This window comes from Condylura cristata, unplaced genomic scaffold (assembly GCF_000260355.1).
Source record: "Condylura cristata isolate star-nosed mole 26May11 unplaced genomic scaffold, ConCri1.0 scaffold00024, whole genome shotgun sequence".
NCBI classification, from domain to species: Eukaryota; Metazoa; Chordata; class Mammalia; order Eulipotyphla; family Talpidae; genus Condylura; species Condylura cristata.
This window is the reverse complement of record NW_004567125.1, coordinates 31,350,189-31,376,498: the sequence shown is the minus strand read 5'-3', so window position 1 is coordinate 31,376,498 and position 26,310 is coordinate 31,350,189. Positions and strand designations below refer to the sequence as shown.

Below are 26,310 nucleotides of genomic sequence, written 5' to 3'. Positions count from 1 at the left end.
TTCTGCCTCTGATTTCATACAGGATGTTGGTCTTCTGGGGTACAGGCCAGAGGCTCAGGGGCGGCGAGAGGCCTCACCAGAGACAGAGTGGGGAGCAGAACAGGCAGATCAACGAACGACATTGCTAAGGGGAGCATTGGACGGGCCAGGAGAGGTCTGCCACACCATGTGGTCACCTCCGGGGCAGGCTGGAATCGAACTCATGCAGAAGCGGCTTTAGATTCTCAGTGCTGTGCTTTAACTTGCTGCGCCACCAGGGAGGGCCCGAACATATTTTTTTTTTAAAGAATTATTTATTTATGCATACAAGAACTGGGGCACAAGCCAGAGGTACCGGGGGGAGGGGTATAAGGATTCACCAGAGGCAGAGCAGGGAAACAGGCAAATCTACTGAAGTACACAGCTGAAGGGAGCAGAGGGTGGGTCAAGAGGTCTGCCATGGCTTGTGGGTCATCTCCAGGGCCAGGGATCAAACTTGCTGCTACAGTGGCTGCAGAGAGCTTCATAATGCTGTGTCTGGTGCCACCAGGGAGGGCCCACAAAGAACATATTTCATGGGTCAATCAACATGTCATCAGTACAATCTCAATGGTGAAGCATCTATTCAAGTCTCCTTTGCACATTTTTATTTATTTTTAAGAAATGTGACCCTTCCTGGTGGCGCAGCGGGTTAAAGCACAACACTGAGAATCTAAAGCCGCTTCCGTGTGAGTTCGATTCCCGCCTGTCCCGGAGGTGACCACATGGCTGGCAGACCTCTCCTGACCCGCCCGCTGCTCCCCTCAGCAGTGTACTTCGTGGATCTGCCTGTTCTGTTCCCCACTCTGTCTCTGGTGAAGCCTCTCGCTGCCCCTGAGCCTCTAGCCTGTACCCCAGTTCTATATGCACAAATAAATCTTAAAAAAAAAAAAGAAAAAAGAAATGTATTTATGTGTGCACATAGAACTAGGTAGGGTACAGGCCAGAGGCTCAGGGGTGGTGAGAGGATTCACCAGAGACAGAGTGGGGAGCAGAACAGGCAGATCATCGAACTACATTGCTAAGGGGAGCATTGGACGGGCCAGGAGAGGTCTGCCACGCCATGTGGTCACCTCCAGGGCAGGCGGGGATCGAACTCATGCTGAAGTGGCTTTAGCTTCACAGTGCTGTGCTTTAACCTGCTGCAACACCATGGAGGGCCACATTTTAATAGTCTTATATTGAATGCAGATTATCTGTGTCAGTTGCAAGTTATGTCCTCTAAGTCTGCGGCTTGTTTTTGCATTTACGTACTAGTGGTGTCTTCACAGAACAGTTTATAATTTTGACAAAAAAAATTTTTTTAAAACCAGTTTTTCCTTATGGGCTTGGTTGTTTTTTTTTTTTTTTAATTCACTTTAGTGCTTCAACTTCAGTCTACAGTGTATTAGGAAATAAGTTTTACATAATGGATCAGGTTTTAAATCAGTGCTCAGTTGTTTGCATACTGATGTTAAGTGTTCCAAGACTATTTGTTAAAGAGATTACTTTTTCTCCATCAAATTGTCTCTGCAACTGTCAGATTAATTATCCATTGTTGCATGAGTTTAGTTTCAAACTCTATAATCTGTTTCACTGATTTATGTGTCTCTTCCTTCACCAATATTACATTGTTTCGACATGCCAAGACTTAAATTTAAGAAATGCGGCTACCCCAATTTTATTTTTCTTTTTCAAACTTTGGCTATTCCTATTCCTACGTGAATTTTCTAAGTTTATCTGTATTAAAAGTACATATGCATATTATATATATAAGTATAGAAATATGAATACAGATACATTCAAGTTATGCATTTCTTAATGAGATTTCTGCCAACAGATTACACAGCCAACCGTGGCCCCACACAGCCTCCCTGCCTTATAGGCTGTACAATCTTATTGTGTGATCTCTGTGATGTCCAATGACTGCTTAACGGTCAAATGAGAGCATATCCCAGTGTTAAGCAATGCATAACTGTATTTCCACACATACAAAAACATGGATCATACGTTAGTGTATCTCAACTTTTTCATTATTGGTTTGCCAGAGAAGAAAACTTAATTTTAAAATTAAATCTCTAGAAACAAGATTTTGTTTAAGAAGGATTTCATTTCTTTTTAAATCTGTATTTATTACCTTATTGCACTGGCTATGATGTGGAATGCTATGTTTTGCATGCAAGAACCAGGTGCAGGTATGCACGACATGTCAAGATCCTTGTCTTATTCCTGAATTTACGATTAAGTCTTCAACCTTTCATCATCACTTTAGCTATAAATCCTGTGGCTTAGAGGAGCCAGCTCCCTCCTTTTTCTAATTTGTTGGTTTGAAAAAATCATGAATGGGCCTCCCTGAATGAATGACACAGGGTTAAAGAAAGAGCACTGTCAAGTGACCACCAGCCACTGTAGCATGCATTTAAGCCCCAGCCAGGGAGGTGACCCACCTAGTGCAGCACACCTCTTCTGTTGCACCCACTGTTCCCTTCAGCAATGTGTTTCAGTACATCTGCCTGTTTTGCTCCCCACTCTGTCTCTGGTGAATACTCTCACCCCACTCCACCCCCCACACCTCTGGCCTATACCTCAGTTCTTGCATAAATAAATCTTTTTAAAAATTATGAATGCATGGATGTTGGATTCTGTGATTTGTACAGTTAATATGACTATGTGTTTAACTTCATTACACAGTTAAAGTAGGTTACACTGACTGTCTTTCAAATGTTCAATCAAATGCATTCTTGATTTAAACCCCACATTTTCATGGAGCTATACTTTATACACTGCTGATTTTGATCTGCTGGTATCTAGCTAAGTGCTTCTGCCTCTGATTTCATACAGGATGTTGGTCTTTTTTTTTTAAGTTTTTCTTCTGCTTACTGGGGATATTTTGAAGAATTGGTTCAGTTTCTTTTAAAAAGTATAGAAATGTTCAGTGAAACCATCTGGGCGTGATGATTTCTTTTTAAAAGGTTTTAAGCTATGAATTCAATTTAATAGCTGTAGGGCCTTTCAGGCAATCTATTTCAAGTGACTAGGTGAGTTTTGGTGTCTTAGGATTTATGAAAATTGATCTATGTCATCTTTGTTGTTGAACTTATGTCAGCTGTAGTGATACTCCTTTCATTCCTGGTAACTGTAGTGTCTTTCTCACTCTTTTATTTTTTTGTCTTACTTCAGTTGAAAATATCTTCTAGTTACCTTGAGACTTCTTGAGCTCATGGATCATTTAGAAATTTGCTGTTTAATTTCCAAGTGTACAGAGATTTTGTTACTGACTTTTAAAGCCATTAGAGAATATGCTTTGTATATTTAATTCATTTTAAATTTATTAAGGTTTTATGGAACAGAGCATTGTCTATCCTGGTGAGTGAATGCTCCATCTGTACCTGAAAAGAATGCTTATTCTGCTCTTATTAGGTAGCATTTTCTATGAGTATAAAATTATATATCAAGTTGAATGATTTTCCTTGCTGATTTCTGTAGTTTTACTGATTCTGAAGACTACATTTATTGGTTCTAGAACTCCAGATTGACAGTTTTACAACTGCAAAAATGCTATTTATGGCATTCTGGTTTCTCAAGAAATCCAAAGTCATCCAAATTGCTGTTTTCCCAGAAGCACTTGTCTTTTCATCATTTTCCCCTCCCAATCTGGATCCTTCCTATTGACTTAATTTTAAGTTGTTGGTGCCTTCCTCTATGATCTCCATTCTGTTCTTGGACCCCTTCAGTAAGTCCTTAAGTGACTATTTCTTCCATTCTAAAGTTCCCATTTGTTTCATCTTAATTCTATTCTTTTCACTTGTCTCCAAAATGTTCACCCTGACTTTCAGGAGCATGACCATAAACAGTGCTGTGTCTGATAATCCATCCCCAAAATCTGTCACTTTGGTTCTGGTATCTGTTGCCTATCTTCTCCCATGACTTGAATTTTTCCTGTTCTTCACATGCCATGTGATTTTATATCATATCCTTGATATTCAGAGTATTGTAAGACTGCAGGTCTGTTTAAATCCATTTGAAGAATGTTGATATTTTGTTTTAGCCCACACAGCTGGATTCTGACAAAACTGACCAGTTTTCTGTGGGTTGTGGCTGTAGAGTCAATTGTGTACAGAGCTCTCTCAGTGGAACGTGTCTGTGTCCTGTGGGCACATTTACCATGTGATCAATCTAAGCCCCAAGTTTCAGTCTTCAGCATTTTTGGAATGCTATTCAGGAAGAGATTCTAAATAGTCACAACATGGGTGAAGTCATGTTCCCTAGTTTCTTCCTCTCCATGATCATCTTGGTACTTTCTGGTCTCCTAGGGCTCCCTGTTCCCGTTCTCAGAAGGCTGGGGCTAAATTACCCCACTCTGCTGTGTCCTTCAGCAGACTGACCTCCATCGAGGGCCAACATGTGGCAGATAAAGAAAGACAAGCAGCAGGGGCTGATACCATCTTTTGAATGTAGGAGGGTGCACCTCCTCTGCATCTCAGGTGCCTCGGTGCTCTTGCTACCTGTCCTGCACAATCACCACAGGATTGCCAAAGTCCTGGGACACAAGAGAATGAAGGTAACAAAGTAAACAGAAAAACCCAGTAGGGGACTTCCCTCACTCTCTGAAAGGCTGCAATCCCCTTTCTTAGTCCCTGAGCCACAGTAGAGGGCTCCTTGCTCTGTTCTCAGTCAGTGCCCACTACTTCTTTCCGGGTCAAGCTACAGGTAAGGAGGCAAAAGAAAGACTGACTCAGCACTGGTCAGCAATACTCAGATTCTGGCCTTCTCCCTCAGCCTGTTGGCCACCCACCTCTTACTTTTCATTTCCCAAATAGCCATTTCACGCATTTTGTCCAAGCTTTAGAATCAGGCCACCTGTTCTGGCCTCTCCACCTGGCTTCAGCTGAGCTGTGGACAGCAGAAATGTCCAACCGCCCAAGAACCACCCCCTGCAGTCTCTGATTTGGTAACGTGGCAAACAGCAGACCCCAGCTGGTGTCCTACTGGATCCTCACTCCCACCGCAGAGTACAGCTCAGGTCTGAGCTAATTTACTCAGCGTCTCTGTGGAAGACACTGACAGAGAGGAGCCCTGAGAGGTGGGAATTCCACGTCCATGCTGCAGCGGTGCTGAATACCACTTGCTCCTAGGGCTGCTGATCAAACATGTAAGGGCCCCATTGAGGGAAAAAAAACATGATGTCAATGAAAAATTTAAAAAAGGTTACAAAAAGGGCAATCACTGAAAGGAAATTTTAAAAACATCTTACATATAAGAAACAGCAGCCAATCAAAGAAATAACTAGACCTTACATGTCAATATGAAGTTATCACCAGGACATAAAACTGAGTAAAAAGAGCAAGGCACTTTTTCTAAATATCTAAAAGGTTACTTTTTGTGTAAGGAGATCTGTTTATATTTGGGGAAAGAAATGCACATAAAGTGTAAAAATGGCTACCTATGAAGGAAAGAGGTTTAGGGTGGAGGTTAAGGGATTCAAGTCAGATTTCTTTGGCTGTAACTTATCATATTGTTTGGTTTGGGAAATATAAAAGTCTGACACATTCAGTGGTGGCAAGAAAACAAAGAGGACAAATAAATCTGAGAAGAAATCTTAAACTTCCCTCAGTGCACAACCTAAAGCTATCCCCAGAGACTCTCTCTCTGAAGTAACTTTGTACACATTTGTACAGTAGAATAATGTTCACAAGTAATATTCCAAGGAAGATAAATTTTTTAAAAATTAAAGCAGAAAAGTATCTTACAATGTTAAATTGGGATTGGAACATCAGTATGAACTCTTTCCTGCTGCCTCCAATAGATTCTTCACTGCAAAGTCCTAAAAGCAATGACAAGCTCAAAGCAGCATGCACTCGGCACTCAGGCTGTGTCTCTGGACACCTCTCTCCACTAAAGCAATTGAAGTTCCCACAGGAGTGACAGATGGCAGGCCTGGAGTATGCACAAAATGCGAGTGGGCACCCTGCAGATCCAAAGTCTGGTATGGGCGTTGAAGGTCAGGGAGCTGGTAAGAAAATGTCCACCAGCCAAGACAGGATAATGTGGATAAGAATGTATACTAATGACAAACATGAGCTTACAATGATGCTGAAAAATAAAATTTTCTGTACTGAATATTTCAAACTTTTTACTTCCAAAGCCAAACAATTTAAGATTTATTCAAAGAAGTCTTGCTTCCTCTTCACCCCCCTGCTACCTCCCTAAAAAACAAAACAAAATCACCTCAACTTACCAATTAACATTTAAAGCTCTTGACTCTGAAAGTTGATAATTAAGAGGAAGGAGAAGTATTAAACTGCCAATCATAAACTATACTTCAAGATAACAAACTAGTCCTGACTGATTACAGAAAGTTCTACACAGAAATAATATAGCTAAGGACCACAGAAGGGAAGTCAGGAAACAGCCAGTCTACTTGAGTGAAAAATAAAGAGATGCTCCATGACTTCCACAGGGGGAGCAAGGCATCAGGGAACAATGTTGAGAATCTGGATGGCCTCGTTAAGTAAGCCCTAATGGACACTTCAGTCTCAGTTAACACCACAGCTTCTTCAAAAAGGAAAGGAGGTACTTGAATAACATTATTTCATAAAAACATAGGCTGCAGTTTGTTTCTTTTCATCAATGTCACAAGGAGTCAATGTTGAAAGAAACTACCCTATCGGAGAACCTCCTAAGTTCCCCTCTCTAGTCTGGAAGAACTAATGATCAGTCTCCTTCCCCCTGCCGTCAGTTACATTCATTTCTAGCAAGGAAGCTGGTCCTACAGCTGGGTGGGACTCTCCTGTGCATGGGGAGCAGTGGAGACTTGGCAGTGCATGGAAATATGCACAAAATGACACCAAAGACAGAATCCAGTGGTGTAAACCCTATTTTTAATAAGTTGAATTAAGATCCAAATTGGACTGGCAAAGAGGGAGTCCTATGTTGGTATTTTTTTCCTTAATGCCACAACCATCAGCTGAGGATCTAGTGCACCCGAAAAGGAAATACAAAGTAAACCAACTTACTTCCGCAACTAGCCACAGTATGAGTCATGACAAAAGACTGAGTGTTCAAAGGGCTGGGACACCCCAAAGTCCACAGAAAGGAGCCAGGCAAGAAGAGGGTGTGTTTTCACTGCTGCCCAACTCACCAGGTCACTGCTGACCAAGAAGGCCGAGAGGTCTACCAGGACCCACGTGGGGATCATAAAGAAGACGGCATGACAGCCCAAGATGTTCAGCAACCGGAGATGGTGGATCCGAGAGTCTCTCAATACCTGAAGAAAGAAGCCTCTTTAAAAAGTGACAGAAAATATAAGTGGCAGGAAGGGTTCTAATTACCAAGGCTCCAAATGCAGTAACTGTACATTAACCTTGACTGCCTAACCTGCAGGTCACCCACGATGATAATGCCTGTTCCTGAAACAAGCATGAGGGCTCAGGCATGAAGGAATGAAAAAAATCAAATGAACAAAAAACTGCACAGCAACACTCAAGGCCAGGGAAGTTGTACTGAAACAAGTCCCCTAAAAGTCTACTGGTCTAAGTCTGAATTGATACACAGCTCTTCTGAAATATAACTAGGCAAAATATAATGAGGCCTGTACCCCAAAACTATAAGTCTATACTTTCCCACAAAGAGGAAAGCATTATGCCAAAGATTTTTATTACTATATTACTTTGAACAAACACTTGGGAACAACCTGTGTTTATAACTGGGGAACTGATTGCATTAATTGTGATGCCTGAAAAAAAGTATAATTAGTTTAGGAGTTAAGAGCGATATTACCAATGATAAGGGAGAATGCTGTGTTACAATAATACTGGAACAAAGCAGCAAAACTTAAGAATATATTTGTAATATTACAACTCTAAAAATTGTGCAGGAAAAAGTCCCTCTAGGGACAGTGCAGTGACTTTACCCAGTAGAGCAGAAATCTCTGGCATGTTTCTGATTCTTCATCTCCAGCACCCATTAATGTCCCTGGCATGCAGTAAGTGCTCAACTAATTTTGTTTTCCCCACTGAGTTTTTCTGTATTTCTTCACATTGCATGTAAGTTACCTCTATAGTAGAAAATAAACTACAAATAAAAAACAAATAACAGAAAACCAGCAGAAGGGCAACAGGAATTTTTTTGTTCTAAGACTGAAGAAATCCCTACTTTTTCAAGTGTCACCTGCACACCCTTAATGCCACATGCACCCCACATATACTGCCCACATACCTTTTTAGAGAAAATATTCTGCAGGGAGAAGCACAGTGTGGCAGCGAGGGCACTGACAAGCCCCCACATGTCGAAGGATAACTCGGTAACAGTGGCCAGTAGGACACCACTGATGATGGGGATGAGTGACAAATACACCTGCAACAAGGCAAGAGGGATGGCTGGGGTCAAATCGGGTAGCCCAAACGCAGACCTACAGGGAAGCCTCCAATGCTGTCTTCTCCCTCACCAAGGGGACACACTACCAATCCCTCCCCATATAATTGGTAGTATCCTACCCCCACACCATCATCCCTACTAAGAGCCCCACAAATAGGGACTGATCATAACAGATCAGCCCCACGGCCACTGGATATCCAATGCACCAGTGTGGATATCCCCTGATCCTGGAAGAGGCTGGTCTGAAACTCCTGATCATAAGTTAGGTCTGAAACCCCGATTCTTGGAGATGCTGGGTCTGAAACCTCCTACCTCCCAATCCTGGGAGAGGCTGGACCCAAGAATCCCTATCCTTAGAAGTTGGCTGGATGCTGCTTATTGGGGCTCTTATAACAAGCAGACACTTCTGGCTGTGATATACTCCCCAACATCTGCGTCTAAGTCTATGTCCCTGCCATGTGGTTTGAAGGCCCCTCCTCCCCCGAAGGTTTCAGTTTACACACCACTCATGAGAACATCCTGGGAGGCACTTCGCATCAGACCTGTAGGTTCCTCTGCTGCATATCCCTGCTATAGCACTCTGACCTGCCCCAAATCTGCACAATATGTCACTGAGCCCTGAACTCCTTTAGAGAAAATTCTGTTCACCACTCCATCCTGGTGCTGGTATACAGCTGGCACCCCTACCTGCTGGCTGAACAAACAGGGCTCAGTGCAAACATAGGTGCCTTTCTGAAAGGTGCACCTTTCCAGGACTGGTACATGAAATGGCTTGGGTGGGTAATGACTCTAATTTGGAAAAATGGGATCCATTCCTGATGTCTAGCAGTCAAAAGGCTACTTTTACAGCACTAATGGAATTTTAGAAGGAGGTAGGGACCCTCTCCCCCGTGCTTCCCTGGGGACAAAGCAAGGACTCTGGACCGGAGGAACCCAGTTCCCCCTCCCTACCACCAGCTGCCATCACTGTCATGAGAGTCTAATGTCCTGTCTTTCCCCCAGAGTCCAGGAATGATTCCCTGCCTTATCTGCCTCACAAAGTAGAGCCACACTAAGTCTCCCATCTAGGCTGTTCCTAGTCTCTTCCCCACTGTGGAAGGCTCGCCTCCTTGCTCTAGTCATGTCCTATACAATGGGTAAACCTGACAAACACAATGCGATAGCAGGTGATGTGGACCACCTGGGCAACTGTCCCCTGGCCAGGCAAGTTACACCTGACATCACTGGGAACAGGCTGCAGAGCATAACCTAGGTCTTTCAGGATAAAGATAGGCTGGCGGAAAAAAAAAAATCAGACCAAGGTGGCCTAATTTCTACAAGCTGATCAAGGGCATGGCCACTCCAAGTTACATAAAATATAAAATGCCTGAAACTGATGATGTAGAATAGAGGCACTCCATCCAGCATAACCACCTGGGGCAGCAGGACACCCATGTCTACTCAAAGACACAGAGCAGGGCTGTCTCTGCCTGAAGCCACAGATTCTCTCACCCCAAGTCAGGAAATACCCGGCTTGGCATCCTGAACAGACCCTGGATTGTGCCAAAGCATCTTTCTTAGGCAGCCCTGGGCTCTGTATGCTGTTTTTGGTTCCATTCCCAGATAATTACAATCCTTGCCTTTTTTAATGTGTAAGAGCTTGCTAGGTTTTGCTCAAATCAGAGTCCCTTGACAAGTATTTCACTTCTGACCCCAGAAGACCCCAACATGACCACTATCTCTAGAAGAATCTGTCAGAATCCCATTCCAGCAAGGAGTCAGAAGTTTCATCCCTGATCATACTGGAGGGGCTTACAGATGCCTGCCCATGATGGGATCATGGCCAGTAAGCCCAGGCAGGGAAAGCTGGACTTGAAAAGTTTGCTGAGACCACATAGTAGAGATAACAAAGGGGCACACAACACACACACTACTGTCCCCAGGGTGAGTCCACAACATCAACAGCAAAAGGGCCACCAGGGACTTCTAAACTAACTTCCTTATTAAACAGGAAGCCAAGTGGCCTGGACCACGTCACCACCTAGGCAACAATCTTTCAGAAGCACCTGCCCAGAGCCCTCCTGGGGTTACCTTGGTACTCTGTTTCTCTTTCATGATGATCCGGGACAGGAGGACCACCCAGATGGGCATGGTGGCCTTGACTGCAAAGAAAGGTAAAGGGCACTCAGGGATCCTGCCTGGGAGCCGGTACAACTCTACCGCGGAGTGGAAGGGCTCTGGCAGACTCTCCAACCTCTCCAGCCCTCTTCTTTAAGTGAGAGTTCCCCCTCGCTTCACCCCCACAGTTGTGATGCGCCCAGCTCAGTTTTCAGGTCTCTTCCAAAAGCCGCCACTCCCCAAGACCCTTGTGTGTGCCCCTCCCCCGCTAAAAGTCAGCGCAACCCACAGCGTCTTTCGGACGCACTCCCGCCGGTGCACTCCTACCCGAGCGCCGAAGCCCCGGGCTGCGCGGCCCGGCACCCACCGGTGTGAGCGTAGGACACGGGGACCTTCCAGATGCTGACGTGCGCAGACACGGATGCGAAGTACTTGCCGAAGGCGAGTGGAAGCACATAGCGAGGGTAGAAGCGCGGCGGAAGTAGGGGGCCGGGAGACTGGTGCTGGCTGGGCCCGGCGCCCGACACCGGAGGCGCGGGAGGCACGCGCCAGGCGCGCAGTAGCGGTGGCAGCCCCGCGCAGAGCGCCAGGATGTGGCACAGCGACACGGTCACGGGGAACGGGAAGGCGCTCAGAATCACCTTGTTGACTACGTTGCCGCCCGCGCTCAGCGCGTACCACAGCAGACACAAGGCGGCCACCCGCGCGCCTTCGCGCGCCCCGCCACCGCCCGCTGTCCCCGGGCCCCCAGCACCCGCAGCCGCCGCCATCCTGCCGTAGGGCCGCTTCTTCCCGCCCGTCCGACGGCCAGACGCCGGGCGGGGGCGGGGCCGCGCGGGGCGGGCACGCCGGTCGACACCGCTTCTTATTGGCTGACGCTGCGAAGCGTCACCGCCGCGCGCCGACCGACGCGCCATCCATCACGTAGCAAGGATAGGTCCCGCCCACCATCGGGTGAGCTTCCGGGAGGCGGAGTCTATCGCGGAAGCGGAGGGTGGGGATTCGGGAGTCTAGTGGGTTATATAGTACTTGGGCACTCATCTACCAAACTGGCAATCTACCCCGCATACGCGGTCAAACTCGCCAGTTACACGCCACACCGGCACCCGACAACCAGATTCCTGAGGGCGGCCGAAGGTAAATGACCAGAGCTTTCGGGAAGAGACTCAAAATTGTGCGAAGCCTCCCCACAGGCTGATTTAGCAAACGGGCAGCGAGCAGTTTCCCATCCAGGGGCCAGCCAGAGCGGCGGCCCGAAACTCGTTCTGGGAACGCCGTGTGCAGTTTCACGGAGGACACACCTAAGTCCAGAAAAGGGACGCTATTTGACTCAGTCCCCCCGGACAATTTGGGAACCCCAGCCATGGCACCCTCTTTGGACTCTGCAAAGAAGTGGCAGTGTCCAGCCGGCTGCTGATGCCCACGGAGCTACGGTGACCACACTTGGAGAAATCCTAGTAAAAAGGATGTAAAACAGTGGTACTTAATTTAAAAAAAAAAAAAAATATATATATATATAGTATTTTCAGCGAGATCTTACATTACTTAACCGAATTTAATATCCTGTGCGTCTAATCTTGGGGGCGTGGGGGTTTGAGTGTCTATGTTAGTATGTTAAAAGTTCCCTTTTACATGACCTTACACACCAAATTAGAGTGGCAACCTAGCTTGGTTCCCAAAATGTTGGAGAGAAATCATCTTAACCTGTGTTCTCAGACAAGTGGCCTCAGTCCCCTGGGGCACTGTACACTCCACAAATGTTCCCGGCCTGTAAGTGTTGAGAGCAACCTCTTGCCCCAAAGCTCACCTCAGAGAAAGGATGTTCACAGGATGCTGGCCTGCTGCTATATACTAATAGCCTCAACTTTCCTCCAAGGCTCAAAAAATGTCACTTGGACACCCAAATGCATGTCGTCATGGCTGGCCAGAGTATCTTATTACCTACATTACATGTGAGCAAACAGGACAGTGAAGTTAGGAAAGTTACTAGATACTGCATAGCAGGTACAGTTCTACTGACATGATTTAACTTAGTCTTCTTCATTCTGCACCTCCCAAGGGGCCGATTGTCCCCAGGCCACACAACGGGTAGATGGCAGGTCCACAGTCCTCAAAGCCACGTCATCTACTAGCCTTTCTTGAAGTGGGGAAGTCCTACATTAAGGCTACAGTCTCTGAATCCCGTGGCTTGCCCAGGGGAGTTGTCACTCTTAAGGGGTAGCTAGTCTCCTTATTAATGAATTTAAGTATATATAGGCAAGATGACCTATCCCAGCATGGAAAGAAAACATTCTAGAAAACCATCCTTTACTTTCAGGGACAAGGGGAAGAAATGAGACTTCCCCTATAGTGTAGGGGGGAAAGCTCTATTTAAAATTAGCCACAGCCAAATATCAGAACTACGAATATTTGGGAGATAGGAGAGTCACTGAGAGCTGAACCACGGAGGCTGACTGGAAGGATTGTTTGTGGCAGGTGAGGTATGCATAGAGACAAAGTATTTTTGATGTGGCCCACTCAATAGTTCACCCAAAGTTAGCAGGAAACCGAGAAAGGCACAGGGACAGAGACATCATGTGGCCCTCAATGAATTAATGAAGGCAGGTGAAGATCAATTTCACTAAGAAGACATATGTGCCTATATGTGGCTTTGCTTCCATGGGGGATCCAAGCCTTCTTGGATAATACAGAATCTTTCAGAAGGGGCTAATCTGGTTGTAAAGGACCAACTTAGAAATTATTCAGACTGATTTGTGCAAATGGGTTTTTTTATTTCCACATTTATATCACAAGATGTCCACTTACTGGACCAAATAGCAAAGTTGCTTCCTTCCGCGTCCTGAGAACACAGAAGTCTAGGTACTGTACATTCACTAAGGCTCCTTGTTTTTGCAAATCGCGTTTATGACAAATAACCATAAGGCAAACGAATCTAAAGGAATGGTTATGAGTGTTTCCAGCGTACAGACAGGTCTCCTCTTGCCAACAGTACAGCTCACACACCAGTAGCACCCGCAGTTACTTTTATGTTTTGGGGAGGGGGCTCTAGAAAGGTGACCTTTTCTAGATAAGTGCAGGAAAGGGGGGAAAAAAGGGAGAGGGGATTATTTGGCTTGTGGTCAGATGGAAAGAAGAGGATAAAATAAACTGTCGAAAACTTAAATTTTTGCAGCATTGCTTTAAAAACTGGGCTTTAACTGAAACCAAATACAAATGTGTGGATGCCCGTGGAGTAAGGGTTAAACCGGCTGGCCAGCTGGCCTGCCCAATGCCATGTGGGCTACAAACAGGCGGCAGCATGCCCCCTGCTTCAGCCCAGATTGAGAAACAGAAACTGCACACAGATGAGACGCGTGCCTCTGCTGCCATGTTCAAGGTGACCTCCCACAGGTTTTCTGTGCCTGCCTGCAACTGGGGTCCCAGCATGTGGGTGCTGGGGTGTCCACACCTCTTCTGGGTGGGGATCAACGCTTTTTATAGCTGGTTTGCTATAGAGTTCTAAACTCATTTTGCCGGCCTTCCTTCCACGCGATCCTTCCTTTGCAATTTTGTTAGTAAACTGGTAGCAGCATTTCACAAAAGAAGGAGAATTTTGAGGGAAGAGCTCAGAGAGACCTGGAGACCCAGTCCCCTCCCTCCTGCCTAGGCCGGATTCCCAACCACCTGAGGCAGCTGGGCCCTGCCCACCCGCCCGCTCACCCACCTGCCATGGCTAATTGCAAGGTGGGAATACACTTGGAGGCCGAGAGCCGGTCAGTCCAAGCAGACATAAGGCAGAATGTTCAACCGCCCGTCATCGCCATGCGGGTCGAGCGATATGCACTGTGTCCAGTCATACCAGTTACCCTGTGTGTCCTGACAACCGTTTACTCCAGGCCACTGGTGGGCCTGGATTCGGTTCAGATCGTCCTGTGAGACCTCCCGGGTTAGCCCTGGGAGGTCAGTAGGCGGGTCATGCGGCACCAACACATGTGGCTGCCTGGTCCCGCGCCGGGTGCTCTCCTCCTGCTTCAGGTACTCAGACATGAAGTGATGAGCGCCCGGGGTCTGTGCACCCGACGATGAGAGCAGGCTGCTTTGCCGGCTCAGGTAGGACTGGATGATCTCATTTCGCGACAGCTCCTTCCAGTTCGTCTGTTCAAAAGGACTCTGAAGGCTGGCCTTGGCCTCAGGTTTGTCCAGCTCTGTCCTGGGCTGTTCCGTGTGCACAGGGCTGTCAGCCTGCACTGGCTCTTTCTGGGTCAGAGGTTTGATCTGTCTCGTCATGGGGTCAAAGGTGAGCTTCCGTTCTTTTAACCGGACAGGCTTGACACCTGCCTCAGCCACCTGCCCATCCAAGTTTACTGTGTAGTCCCGAGGCCGGTACCTCTTCTTTTTTTTGCTGTCCGAGCCACCAGAAGAGGCAGCATCACTGTCTGCCCGGGAGGAGTCTGGGGAGAAGCCTGCACGGGTCAGGAGGGGCTCGGTCAAGCAGAGTCCTGCCTTCAAGGTTATTCCTGTGAGCCGCTGGTGGCCCTCAGGTTGCTCCAGCCAGCGCACTGGGCTCTCTGTGCTGGGCAGCAACTCAAGCCGCCGTACAGGGGGTGTAGATGGTTGAGCCAGCGGAAGTGGTGATGGCACCTGTGTGGCATCGAGCGACTGGGGCCGTGGTGAGGGGCTGGGCACAGAGCCCTTGGGTGTGTAAGGGCTCCGCTGCCGGGCAAAGGAACCCTCGTGCCGTGAGTTCCGGGGACTAAAAGAGCAACGAGGTGGCCCCTTGGGATATGGGGGGCCAGGAGTCTCATCCACCCTGTCCAGCTGCTGCAGCACCGCAGCCTTTGTCTGCAAGCAGGGACCCGGAGGCTTGCTTAGGCCTGGGGAGCTGGTGTGCGGTCGCACAGCGTTAACAGGGATCTTGCCACCATGCTTATCATTCTCACCTGGTTCCAGGCGGCTGCCCTCAGGGCCCAAGTGCCCACTGCAGTCCAAGGGGCCAGGACAACTCTCTGGGCTCCCGCTGATCCCATTGGTGGGGAGGGGGGATGAGTTAGGTACCAGGGAGTCATGGCTCGATTTGGAGACCTTAGGCGGTGGTCCAGGGTGGCCAAGATCACGCTGGTCCCCTCGGCGTTTGCGGCTGCCCAGCCTGTCCAGTCGCTGCCCAGGCAGCCGCTGGATGTCATTGCGGTTCTTCAGGTCATGGATGCTCTTGGGTGTGCCAGCTGGCCCTGCTTCTGGCCGGCAGTTGTGCGCGCCCCCATTGGCTGAGCCAGCAGTGCCTGCTAAGCCTCGCAGTGCCATCTCACTTTGGTGCACAGGCTCAATAAGCTTCTGCCAGCTCCGCAGCAGCTTTTTGGCCCGCTTGGCAAGTTCTTCATTCTTCGTTTTCTTGCGCACATCGTTGATGAGCTTCCCAAGTCGTGTCTCCTACAACCAGAGACAGAGAGAGATCACTGACACTGAGCCCAGAAATAAAATCTATGGGGTTCTAGGGTGCTATATGGCATCCAAATTTTCAAATCTCATCTTCAGGCATTAGATTCCTGGGACCAAGGGCAGCCTTTTCAGAAGCACCATACTACCAAGGCAACTTGCAAGGACTCTTTGATAGAAACATTCTGTGGCAAAGGCAACAGTGGACCCTGGGCCATGGTCACTCACTGTTACCTGCATGGACACACTTATCCACTCCCTTCTCCCACAAACATGCCAGGCTCCTGCAAGAGAAAGTAATTTAGATAAACTAAAGCTTCCCAGTTCTGACAGTTCCCCCACACACTAACCTCCAGTGCCTCTTTGGTAATAGGGTATTTCTCCAGGCTGGAGATGACTTCCAGCACCGCCACCATGTTCCGGATCTGCAAAACAAAAGTGACATATTAGACCCTTGCCATTCTCCCACCTCAGCCTGCTCCAGCCTCTCCCTCCTGCTCACTTCCTCTAGTGCACGGTGTGCAGTTTACCACCCATGTGTGTGACTGCCAACTGCAACTAAGGACATTTATGAAACATGGTCTGCTCTGGATATAGGAGATATATTCTGCTCTGCCTTATTATAAGAAATGGGTGGGCTAAAGGATTTGTCAAAAAGTACCAAACTTAAAAGATGAATATGTCATAACCTAATCAGTTCTGTTCACAGTATCTGATAATGAAAAAAAGTCACACAGTAGAAAGAAGACAGGTACTTCAGGCGCTGAGGACTGGTGTCTGGATCATAGCCCAGAGACACCAACAGGCCAACTGGGCAAACTAACCACAGCATGGTACTCATCCTAGTGATTAGGAAAAGCAGACCCCCACAGTGCACACCCAGAAACACCCCTACCTGGCAGGTGTGCTGACAGTAGCTGGTAATACTGGATGGAGCTCAGTCAGCTCTTGGGGCAATGGACTTTGTCAGGTGAAGGTCAACATGAGCCATACTGGGTGACAATGCATGTTTCCATCCCTCACCATCATGTGTAATAATCACCAATAACCCAGTGGAGAGATACTATTATCGTTTTACAGAGAGGTGATAGCATAAGGTCAGGTGGTCAACGGGACACCCAAGTCTTCCAAGAGAGGAAGGAACAGGCCAAAAAATTTCAACAGCAACAGATATGAGCAAATCTTGGGTCCAGTGCTCCAACAAGGTGAAATTCAAACTACAGCATTGAGGCCACAGAAAATATATACTGCGTGATATAATTTACACCAAGTAGTAGTACATACATCAATGTTCATCAAAAATGAATCACAGAACTAAATATGAAAGCCCAAACTCTCAGACTTATTTAAAAAAAAATCCAAAACATAATATCATCTTTGCAAACTTGGAGTAGACAAAGCTCCAAAGCACTAACGATAATGGGCCGGGGGGGGGGCCCCTGCGGGGCGGGAACAACCAACATCAGGCTTCATCAAAATTAAGAGTCTCTACTTCTTCATACAAGATAGCAGTGATGAAGGGGCAGCCTCAGCCTGGTATAAAGTATTGAAAAAGTATCTCAGTGAAAGATCTGAAGGATGGGTCTTTCAGTTTCCAGCCCCAGCACTTACATGTGTCTAAGGTGCTGGAAGAATCACCTCTCCCCTCCCTACTGGCACAATACAAATCCTAATGCCTGAGAGGGCCCTGGTGACTCTTTCACCTAGTCACTGTGACATGTCTGTGTATCTTCCAACTTTTTTCTTATATGTCCAAGTCTGTGCTTGGACATATACATCAGCTTGTGGATACACTTTACCACACATGAAAAGAAAATATCATCCTACCTTGCTTGCCCTCTTTTAACATTATAAGGGCCCAATATCACTGGCCTCCCCACTTTGCCCAGCTTTCTAATGGGGGAGATTCCCATGTGTGCAGCACTGCACTAGGGGAAATCAAGGTTATAATCACAATGGGCACCAGTATAACAGGCTAACACACAGTAGCTCAAAGGGCTGTCAGTCCCAAGGCCATGACTGTGACTGCCACCAGTAGGACTAATGCCACAACCCCCGCCAGCACTCTGGGATACTAGTTTTGTCACTGCCCAAATGACCACAATCCAGAGGCTTAAATGACACATTTTAGACATCAGGAGGTTAGCTGTCTCGTTGTTTGAGATCTAAGTGTCAGTAGTTTGTCCTCCTTTTGAGAGGTGGTTTCCTGCTCCACTGTTGTGGGGTTAGGGTCCAGCCAGGAAAGGGTCTCTGTTCTTCATCAGAGTGTAGTCTGGATAGTCTAGGTCCACACCTTGCATCTGCCATGGCCCCAAGCTCTGGAGTTCATAAACAAACATCCTTGATGCTGGCATTCTGCTAGCACGTGTTCCCTCAAATCTTTGATATGCTCTTGCAGGGTTACCCCATTCAGTGTGTCTCCCCTGGAAGCAAGACAGTGATTCCCCACCCGGGGTTCCCTGCACACATATACCAAAATCTGCTCCTCTATCAACAAAAACTTGCCTGTGATGTTCTTTTAGGGCTGTCTCCACAAACATCCAGACGGCCCTAAAGACCAACTCCAAGCAGAGCCAGGGCAGGGATCTGAGAGGACATGTAGGCCTTCCTCCATGTGCCTCTATTTTTTTTAAAAAAGATTTATTTATTTGCACATACAGAAGTGGGGTACAGGTCAGAGGCTCAGGGGCGGCGAGAGGCTTCACCAGAGACAGAGCGGGGAGCAGAACAGGCAGATCAACGAAGTACACTGACGAGGGGAGCAGCGGGCGGGTCAGGAGAGGTCTGCCACGCCATGTGGTCACCTCTGGCGCAGGCGGGAATCGAACTCATGCGCAGGTGGCTTTTGCTTCTTACTGCTGTGCTTTACTTACTTCCTGTGCCACCAGGAAGGGCCCCATGTGCCTCTATTTTAATGTGACATGGGCAGGAATTTCGGGTAGGAGGAGATGGGGCAGTGAGGCCAGGCCCACGGGAGCAGTGAGGCCACCTGCTTTCCTGTCCCTAGCCCTGGGATGCTGGCCTAATGGGATCCTGGGCCTGCCACGTGGCCTGTCTCTGCCCTAGTGACCTCACCATGGTATATTTAGAGCCTTGGGTCCCCACACACTCCTGAGCCAGCAATCCCCACAGAGCAATCCTGGCGGCACGGAGTGTCCTTGTCCTTGAGTAGGTGCTGTAGGCACTGTTCTACTGCCAGAGGGGGAGGCACAACACCTGGGTAAAGTTGGGGACCGGTACAACAGACATCACACGGGCCAAAGCACAATCCAAGATCATCTTGAAGTGGAGTGCTTGGGGAAGGTCTGTGCTCATTGGAATCTCCATGGCTTGGCTCCTGAGTGTACACAGCTCTGAGGAAGTTTGGGGCTCTGGGTTGGCAGAAAATGTGTCTTCTGCCTCCCTCTTCTGGCCTGACTGCCTAGAAGCTCTAGACTGCCCTGCGCTAAAGGCTTAATCCCTTTGACTCTGTCCTGCTCCACCACCTACCACTCCATATCGGCCCTTATGGTGAGGGCATTGAATGCTATATAGGGAACACCAGCCAGGCATTCATTATGGTGTCAGGAACCAGAAGCTGACCCTTATTCCTACTTGACAGGCAGGCACCCGACCAGGCTGCCTTGTTAAGGACCTTGGGGATCCTACTGTACTAATCCATCTGTGGGAGAAGCAGACCTCATACCCCCTAATAAAAATGTCTGATGTGGCCAAAGGATCTCCCATCTAGGTTCTAGGCCAGCAAAGTCCATGACAAAGCCCTTGAGGCAGGGCAGTAGATGAGTCTCAGGAATGCCTGCAGAAAGGAGGCTCCCAGAACTCGAAGGCCCTGGCACCATAGGAATTCTAGGGGATCCAAATGAAGACATGTAAGGAGGGAGAATGCCAGAAAGAAGAACAGAACCAGAGCCATGAACTAGCCGACACAATCTATCACTAGCCACTTCAGTCACTGACCATGAAAGACACCTGTCTTTGCTCTTTCTGGTCCCTCAGAATACCTGTCTGTATAACCACACATCCCCTCCTTTCCTGTGAGGAGTGAGGGGAGCCTGGGCTCATGTGCCCTCAAGCAGCTATTTGGACAGTTCTGCTGGCTGCCCAGGTCACACACAACCTCCTCGATCAGAACAGGTATATCCTTTCCTCCTCTGAACATCTACACCAGAAACATATGCGTGCAGGAGCCTTTCATGTTCTCATTAGGGCCTTCCATAAATGCAGATTGATTAATATTTCTTTAACAGTTATTGAGCCCAAGAACAGTCTCTTCTTTCTACCAATCACTTCCCATGAGTCGCTGATGGTCCTGGTCCAGTTACTGTCATGTACTAATTGTCCTCTTTATCAGAAATAAATACTTTCCCAGTTATGGAGGTATCAAGAAAGGGACAAAAAGTCAGGTGGTCCCAGATACAGGTCCAGCAGTTACCACTGGCAAAATGGAGTTTTTCCAGATCCTGGACAGGAGACCCAAGAGGGGAAATCAGGCACACACCTGCACATCTGTGAGCTCTGATCCTATGATCACTCTGAAACACACAACACTGCTACTCAGGGCCGCTTCCTTCAGGCTGCTCCCCATGGGAAGCTGGCCATGCTGCCTTATGACCACATTCTGAAATCTGTACCACTGGCCTCTCCAGACTCCAGGAGACCAGACTGTCTTAGAAAACCTGCCTACAAGCAGGTAGAAGAATCACTGTACAACCATACCGAGAAAAAAATAACTGGTAGTCATTACAAGTTTCTATGCTTCAGATCTGCATACAGAATTAGGGTCAGTGCAGTTGGGTGAACCCATTAGGGCAGCCTCACTCTACCCCTATATCAGTGGTTTCTGGAGGTAAATCTTTGCCCTGAGTAATAAGCACCTCTGGGGGTTTTCCAGCCAATGTGAAACAAGGAACCAAGACACCCAGGAGTCTGAGTCCTTCTGTCATTGCCCCCTTTCAGGGAGTCCTATTTCACTTGAAATTCCCAACCTCTCTGTAAGTAAGTTGGGTATGCGCAGCCATGGTGGCCAAGTGGAAAATCCAGGATTCCCCGAGGTTCCTGGCACTGATGGGCAGTGGGCTAGTACCTGCCCCAGGTACATAGTACCACCCCTTTCATGTGTCCCGGGGCCAAGCCTTGCCTTTCATTCTCCAACCCCACTTTGTATCAACTGAAGATGTGGAAGGTAGTACAGCTTCAGGCAGCCAGAAGACAGTGGAACAAGGCCTTAAACTTACCTGGCAAAGGCCTGTCTACCATACTTGGCCTTACTGGGTGAGTGACACTGGCACTCTTGTCATAGCAGGGAAGTATATAAGTTACAAAGAGGTCCTTGAAGCCACACAGGACCAGTGGCTACATGGCCAAAAACACCGTAAGAATGTCTCCAAGCCTTAACTTTTCCCCAGGGGTGCCCTAGAGTCAGGAAGATCATCCCCCCACCCTTAACACTTACACACACATAACAGCAAGAGCTTTAGTTCACTGCAGCAGGGGCTTCAGGCACCCCCAACACTCTCATGTGCTACAAGTCACTTGGTAAGTGATGGCATTGGAGCCTGCTCCATGCCAGGCTATCCCAGAAACAGCACATACCAAGCATGAATGGCAGTGAGCAGTCCTGGCCCTTCTGCCTATGACCCTGACTTTATGCAATGCAGCCATTACCACTTGCTCCACGGGCTCAAAGCAGCTCAGGTCAGCAGCAAAGCACTGGTAAGACCTAGGGTTCACTTTAAAAATCAATGCTATGGAAGTCATCTTTTCTTCTTTCTTTAAATGCAGAATGGTCTAGGCAAGAATTTACAAAGACCACTTAGCTTAAAAGACTTTGGAAGTGTTCATCAGTAAGCAAGTTGTCCTTCTAAACCAAAACATGCCACAGATGGCACACAGAAGCAAGCAGTCTGCGAGTCTTTCAATGTGCTGAGCATTCTAATGCCATCCCTGGCTTAGTCATCCTGCCAGCCACACAGCAGGTGTTCAGTCCTGTCTGTTGAGGGCACAAACATGGTGAATAAAGTGGGGCTTGCTGGGCAGGTGCCTATCTGTGATTTGGTCCCAGGGAATCATCTGCAATCACTACAAGTCTTCCTGCTTCTGATGAGCATCACATGTTCCCAGGCAGGTGTGGTCCTGTGACTCAAACTGTCTCTGCAGCAAGTCAGTGCAAGAGGTAGCATGCTCCCTCTTCACCCCCACTGTGCCAAGAGAACCTGGCAGGCAGAGCCTGCATCACACCCTAGCTACCTGAGCAAGGAAGTTAGCCGAGTTTGATCCTGCCTCTTGGCTCTGGAAGGTGCTGCCTCCAGAACCTCCTCTGCCCTGCAACCTTGCTGAACAGATGCCATGCCAGCATTCAGCACTCTACAGATCTTGTAGCACAATCTGCAGATCCCAATGTGCACTGATTGTGGTACCTTACCACCAGGGCTTTGTGGGAGCCTTACAACCAAGAGCTAAGTCTTATTCACAGCTTCTCAGTAGAAGAATGGCACTGGGCCATGCTGTGTCCCATCTGCAGTGGCCCAAGCTCACCAACTGTAAAAGCACAAAGGGACTTTCTCACCACTGGGCCTACCTATACCTCAAGGCGTCCACAGTCACTCACACAGCTCTGACTTATACACTGGAGTATGAGCTTACAGCCACAACTCAGTCCCAAAGAAGGAAACTCTAGCCGAGGTCACATTGTGAGCACATCTCACAAGCCGCCCAGGGTAAGAGCAGCTGTCTTGGGGGATTTTGCACTGAGAGAAGTTGCAGGGGTCAGAGAAGTTTGCAGACAATAAGGAGAGCAAAAGGGAGGGAACCGGTCTCTCCATAGCTACTACACCCAACCTGGTCCTCTCCCCTCCCTCCCCCCCGCTTTAATTTCAGCAGCTCTCCCCCACTAAACTATGGAACTTTGAATCCTGATCTCCAAATCTGCTCAATAGGACAACCAATTCTTGTAATGCTTTGGCCCTTTTTTCAGAGCACAAGAACTGTCAATAGGTCATCTAGAATTGGTTCACTACTTCTATGATACAACGGGAAAATCAGAGTCAACCAATGCTTTCAATTTCTGCCCGATAAGCTCACAGAGGGTCAGGCTGGTAGTAGACATGATGACAGACAGCATATGGATAGGGATTTCTATCTATCCAGTAAACATATCAGCCGCAGAAGACTGAAACATACAGTACTCTACCCACAAGCTCACAAAATAGGGGCCATTTAAAATCAGAACAAAGCCAGCATTTTAGGAGCTGATAGGAGCAACCTCTAAGGGGCTGTTAAGTAAACATCGAGGTGATATGGTACACTCCTGTGCTTCTAACTGAAAAGGCCCAGTTGCAGAGTTGACAGCGCAGGGTCAGATGGTGAAGCTGAGCAAAGATGCAGGAGGGATAGATAGATATGGCCTCCAACTCTGGGCCAATTCATATTACAAGCAAGACCAGCCGCCAGCTTGGGCCCAGCTCCTCCTGTGTGAGCCAGGGGGCCAAGGGGAATGTTTCACAAGTCTATAGATACCAATGGTACACTGATTGTGACCTTGAGAGACTTAATGCCAGCTAGGCCAGGCTAGTTAGGCAGCCGGAGGATGCCTTCAAGCAACACACTGGTGTAGTGCCAGGAGGCTGCCAGTCTGCCACCCTCGGTGCTGTTGGATCCTGACAATTAATGACCTTCTAGAATCCCCCTCACCAAGTCACCGAATGCTTTTCTGAGCACCTAGCACAGAAGCAGCAGAGGCAGGGAAATGGAAGTAACAAGTGGAACACTACCACTACCATGAGGCTCTGCCTATATGCTGGGGTAGCAGTTCTGGATATGGCAACTCTAAAAGGGCTACTTTTTAGCACATGATAGAACAACCAAGGACATACCTCACAGATCACAAGGAAACACATTCACATACTCCTGCTCTGTGAACTTCAAGGTTTCAGGAAAAGCACTCATCATCTCAGGGTCCTCACAAAGGTACAAGATCTGAGGTTACTGGAGGGTTGGACAGGTAGTGAGTGCCCTACTGCCATGGCATCTGTCTCCTGCCACACCATACATGGCCTCCTCTGAGACCACAACTATTATACCACTTTTCTAACCACAAGTTCACTACTAACCTGACCTGATAATTCTATGCAGTCACCCCATTCTTGCCTGCATGAGCAGAAAAGGATAGCTGGCTTCAGGGAGGGCAATGACTTAGGACAACACTTAGGACAATGAAAAGTATGTCCACACAAAGAAGGAAGACATCAAAGAAAGGGAGACCAGAAAGAAAGTGTTGTGTGTATGGTGGGCTGGAGGAGTGGGAGAGGGCAAGTGGTACAGATAACATTGAAAATCAATGTAACCTGCCACTTAAGCAACCAAAAAGTAGAAAGTCTTATTCCCATTCCAGTAGATGTATGTAGAAGAAACGTTTGATAAAACCACACACCTATTTCTGATAAAAACTCTCAAGTAAACTTGGAATAAAAGAGAACTTCCTTGACCTGATGCAAATTAATGTGCTATTACTACAAACCCATGAGAAAGATTAAAATTAAAAAGGCTGACCATACCAAGTGCTGACCAAGATATAAAACAACAAAATTCATTCACACACTGCTGGTAGGCAAATAAAATGATAAAATCACTCTAGAAGATGTTTTATGTTTTGGAGATTATCAGCCCCAAATCACGCCAACACAAATGGATAAAATGAAATGCTGACACACGCGATATGCATGAATTTCAAAATAAATTGAATAAAACCGAAAGCCCAGATCAAAATAAAACAGCATGATTTTACAAAATCAATCCAGAAAAAGCAAATTGATCTATAGTGACCAAAAGAAAAAGGGCAAGAAGTTGCCTGGGCAAAGAAGTGGGCTGGAGGGAAGATTACAAAGAGGCAACAGGATACTTCTGCAGCTAGACCTGATGATTTCTCCAGTACATTTATAGGTCAAGATAAATCAAACTGTGTACTTCACATGAGTATCGTTTGCTGCATGTCAATTATACCTCAAGGAAACAAAACTACTATGTCAGAAAAATGCAGATGCAACAAGGTCCTAGAAGAAGTAGGAAGGGGCCCTCCCTGGTGGCTAGAGGGATTAAAGCGCAGCACTATGAATCTATCAGCAGCCACTGCAGCATGAGTTCAATACCTCACCAAGGAGATGACCCACATAGTGTAGCAGACCTCTCCTGTCCCACCCGTTGCTTCCCACTCTGTCTCCTCTCACCCCCTGCACCTCTGGCCTGTATTCCAGTTCTTGTATGTATAAATAAATAAATCTTAAAAAGAAAAAAATAGGAGGGTTAGTGAGCAAAAAGAAGAGATGCTTCTTTGTTGAAAATGAAGTGGAAAGTTCTTTTTCTTCTCAGTAAAAGAACTGTCAAATCCAGGTATCCCAGGATTCTCACGAGGACTAAACAACAGAAGTAAAACCACATGTACTGCTTTCTTTGGGGCTGATTGGGCTCTGCAGCCATCTATTTTCCTTTCTGGGACATTATGCATGCCCCCTCTCAAACACCTGTGTTCTGAACTGACTGAACATTCTAACCAGGCTTGGCAAGAGTGATCCCTGGCTTAGAGCCAGACCAGACCTCAGGGGATGTACTGTGGCTGAAGCAGGGTAAAGTATCTTAGAGATCGTGAAGTAAAATGCTCATTAGCGACCTACAGCTGAACTTCAGAGCCTGTGCCTCATCAGTCTACCTATAAGGTTTCTTGATACCTCAACTGCAGACCTAGGAGAGGGAGCAAACTGCTCAGACTCAAAAAGCAAGACCAGGAAATCTCTGCAGTCTGTCCTCTCCTGATAGTCGTGTAAGCTATCACTCAAATCCATCCTCCTGACATGACAGTTTATTTCCCTCCTGGTTCTGTGTGACTTTCTCCTACAGGAAGAAAGCTCTAGAGACTGAGCCCTGATCTTTCCTCCCAAAAGGTGGAATAGCCCCTTACTACACTCAGGTGTGGCATAGGACTTAGTAGCACCAGCATCACAGGAGCTGGAAATGTGCCAGTACTTCAGACCTCTATATCAGAATCACACTGGGAGGTGAACACAGTATGATGCAGACGTGTCACCCCTCAACCCCTGCCAGGCTACCAGGACCTGGGCCTCACCCACTACCAGAGTTCCTGCTCAAAAGGCAATCCCCTTCCAAAGCCCAAAGTTAGGGTTCCTAAGAGAATTCTGCTTCAGCTCCAGCAAGGACCAAGTATCACTGGTGGGCTAAATCAAAGATCTTGTAAGACCACCAAGCTTGGTGGTGTTTTCTCTACCCCAATCAACCAGCATACAAAAACCTGTGCGCCCTGGAACACAATTGTTCAAAGGGTGGCAGCTGTCGGACATCACTAAACCATCAGTTCTTAGAACTTCAGTCATTTGAAACAAGAAAACAAAAAACTTTGCACGTGTACACACACACACACAC

The 26,310-nt window shown here is 47.4% G+C and overlaps 2 protein-coding genes across 2 annotated transcripts in view; both read right to left on the bottom strand.

Annotated features, from left to right (window-relative positions):
• The window catches only part of SLC35E1 (solute carrier family 35, member E1), a 16,434-nt gene extending 5,154 nt beyond the window's left edge, over window positions 1-11,280 (bottom strand). Inside the window, exons 1-4 of the mRNA XM_004688645.2 lie at window positions 10,838-11,280; window positions 10,444-10,514; window positions 8,215-8,352; window positions 7,139-7,264 (exon numbers count right to left, since the gene is read on the bottom strand). Coding sequence (XP_004688702.1) covers window positions 7,139-7,264; window positions 8,215-8,352; window positions 10,444-10,514; window positions 10,838-11,240 — 738 coding nt within the window. The 5' untranslated portion in view covers window positions 11,241-11,280. The remainder of the gene's footprint in view (window positions 1-7,138; window positions 7,265-8,214; window positions 8,353-10,443; window positions 10,515-10,837) is intronic.
• Window positions 11,281-13,250: 1,970 nt separating this feature from the next.
• Window positions 13,251-26,310, bottom strand: part of MED26 (mediator complex subunit 26) — a 37,029-nt gene continuing 23,969 nt past the window's right edge. The window contains exons 2-3 of the mRNA XM_004688644.2: window positions 16,233-16,307; window positions 13,251-15,876 (exon numbers count right to left, since the gene is read on the bottom strand). Coding sequence (XP_004688701.1) covers window positions 14,224-15,876; window positions 16,233-16,307 — 1,728 coding nt within the window. The 3' untranslated portion in view covers window positions 13,251-14,223. The remainder of the gene's footprint in view (window positions 15,877-16,232; window positions 16,308-26,310) is intronic.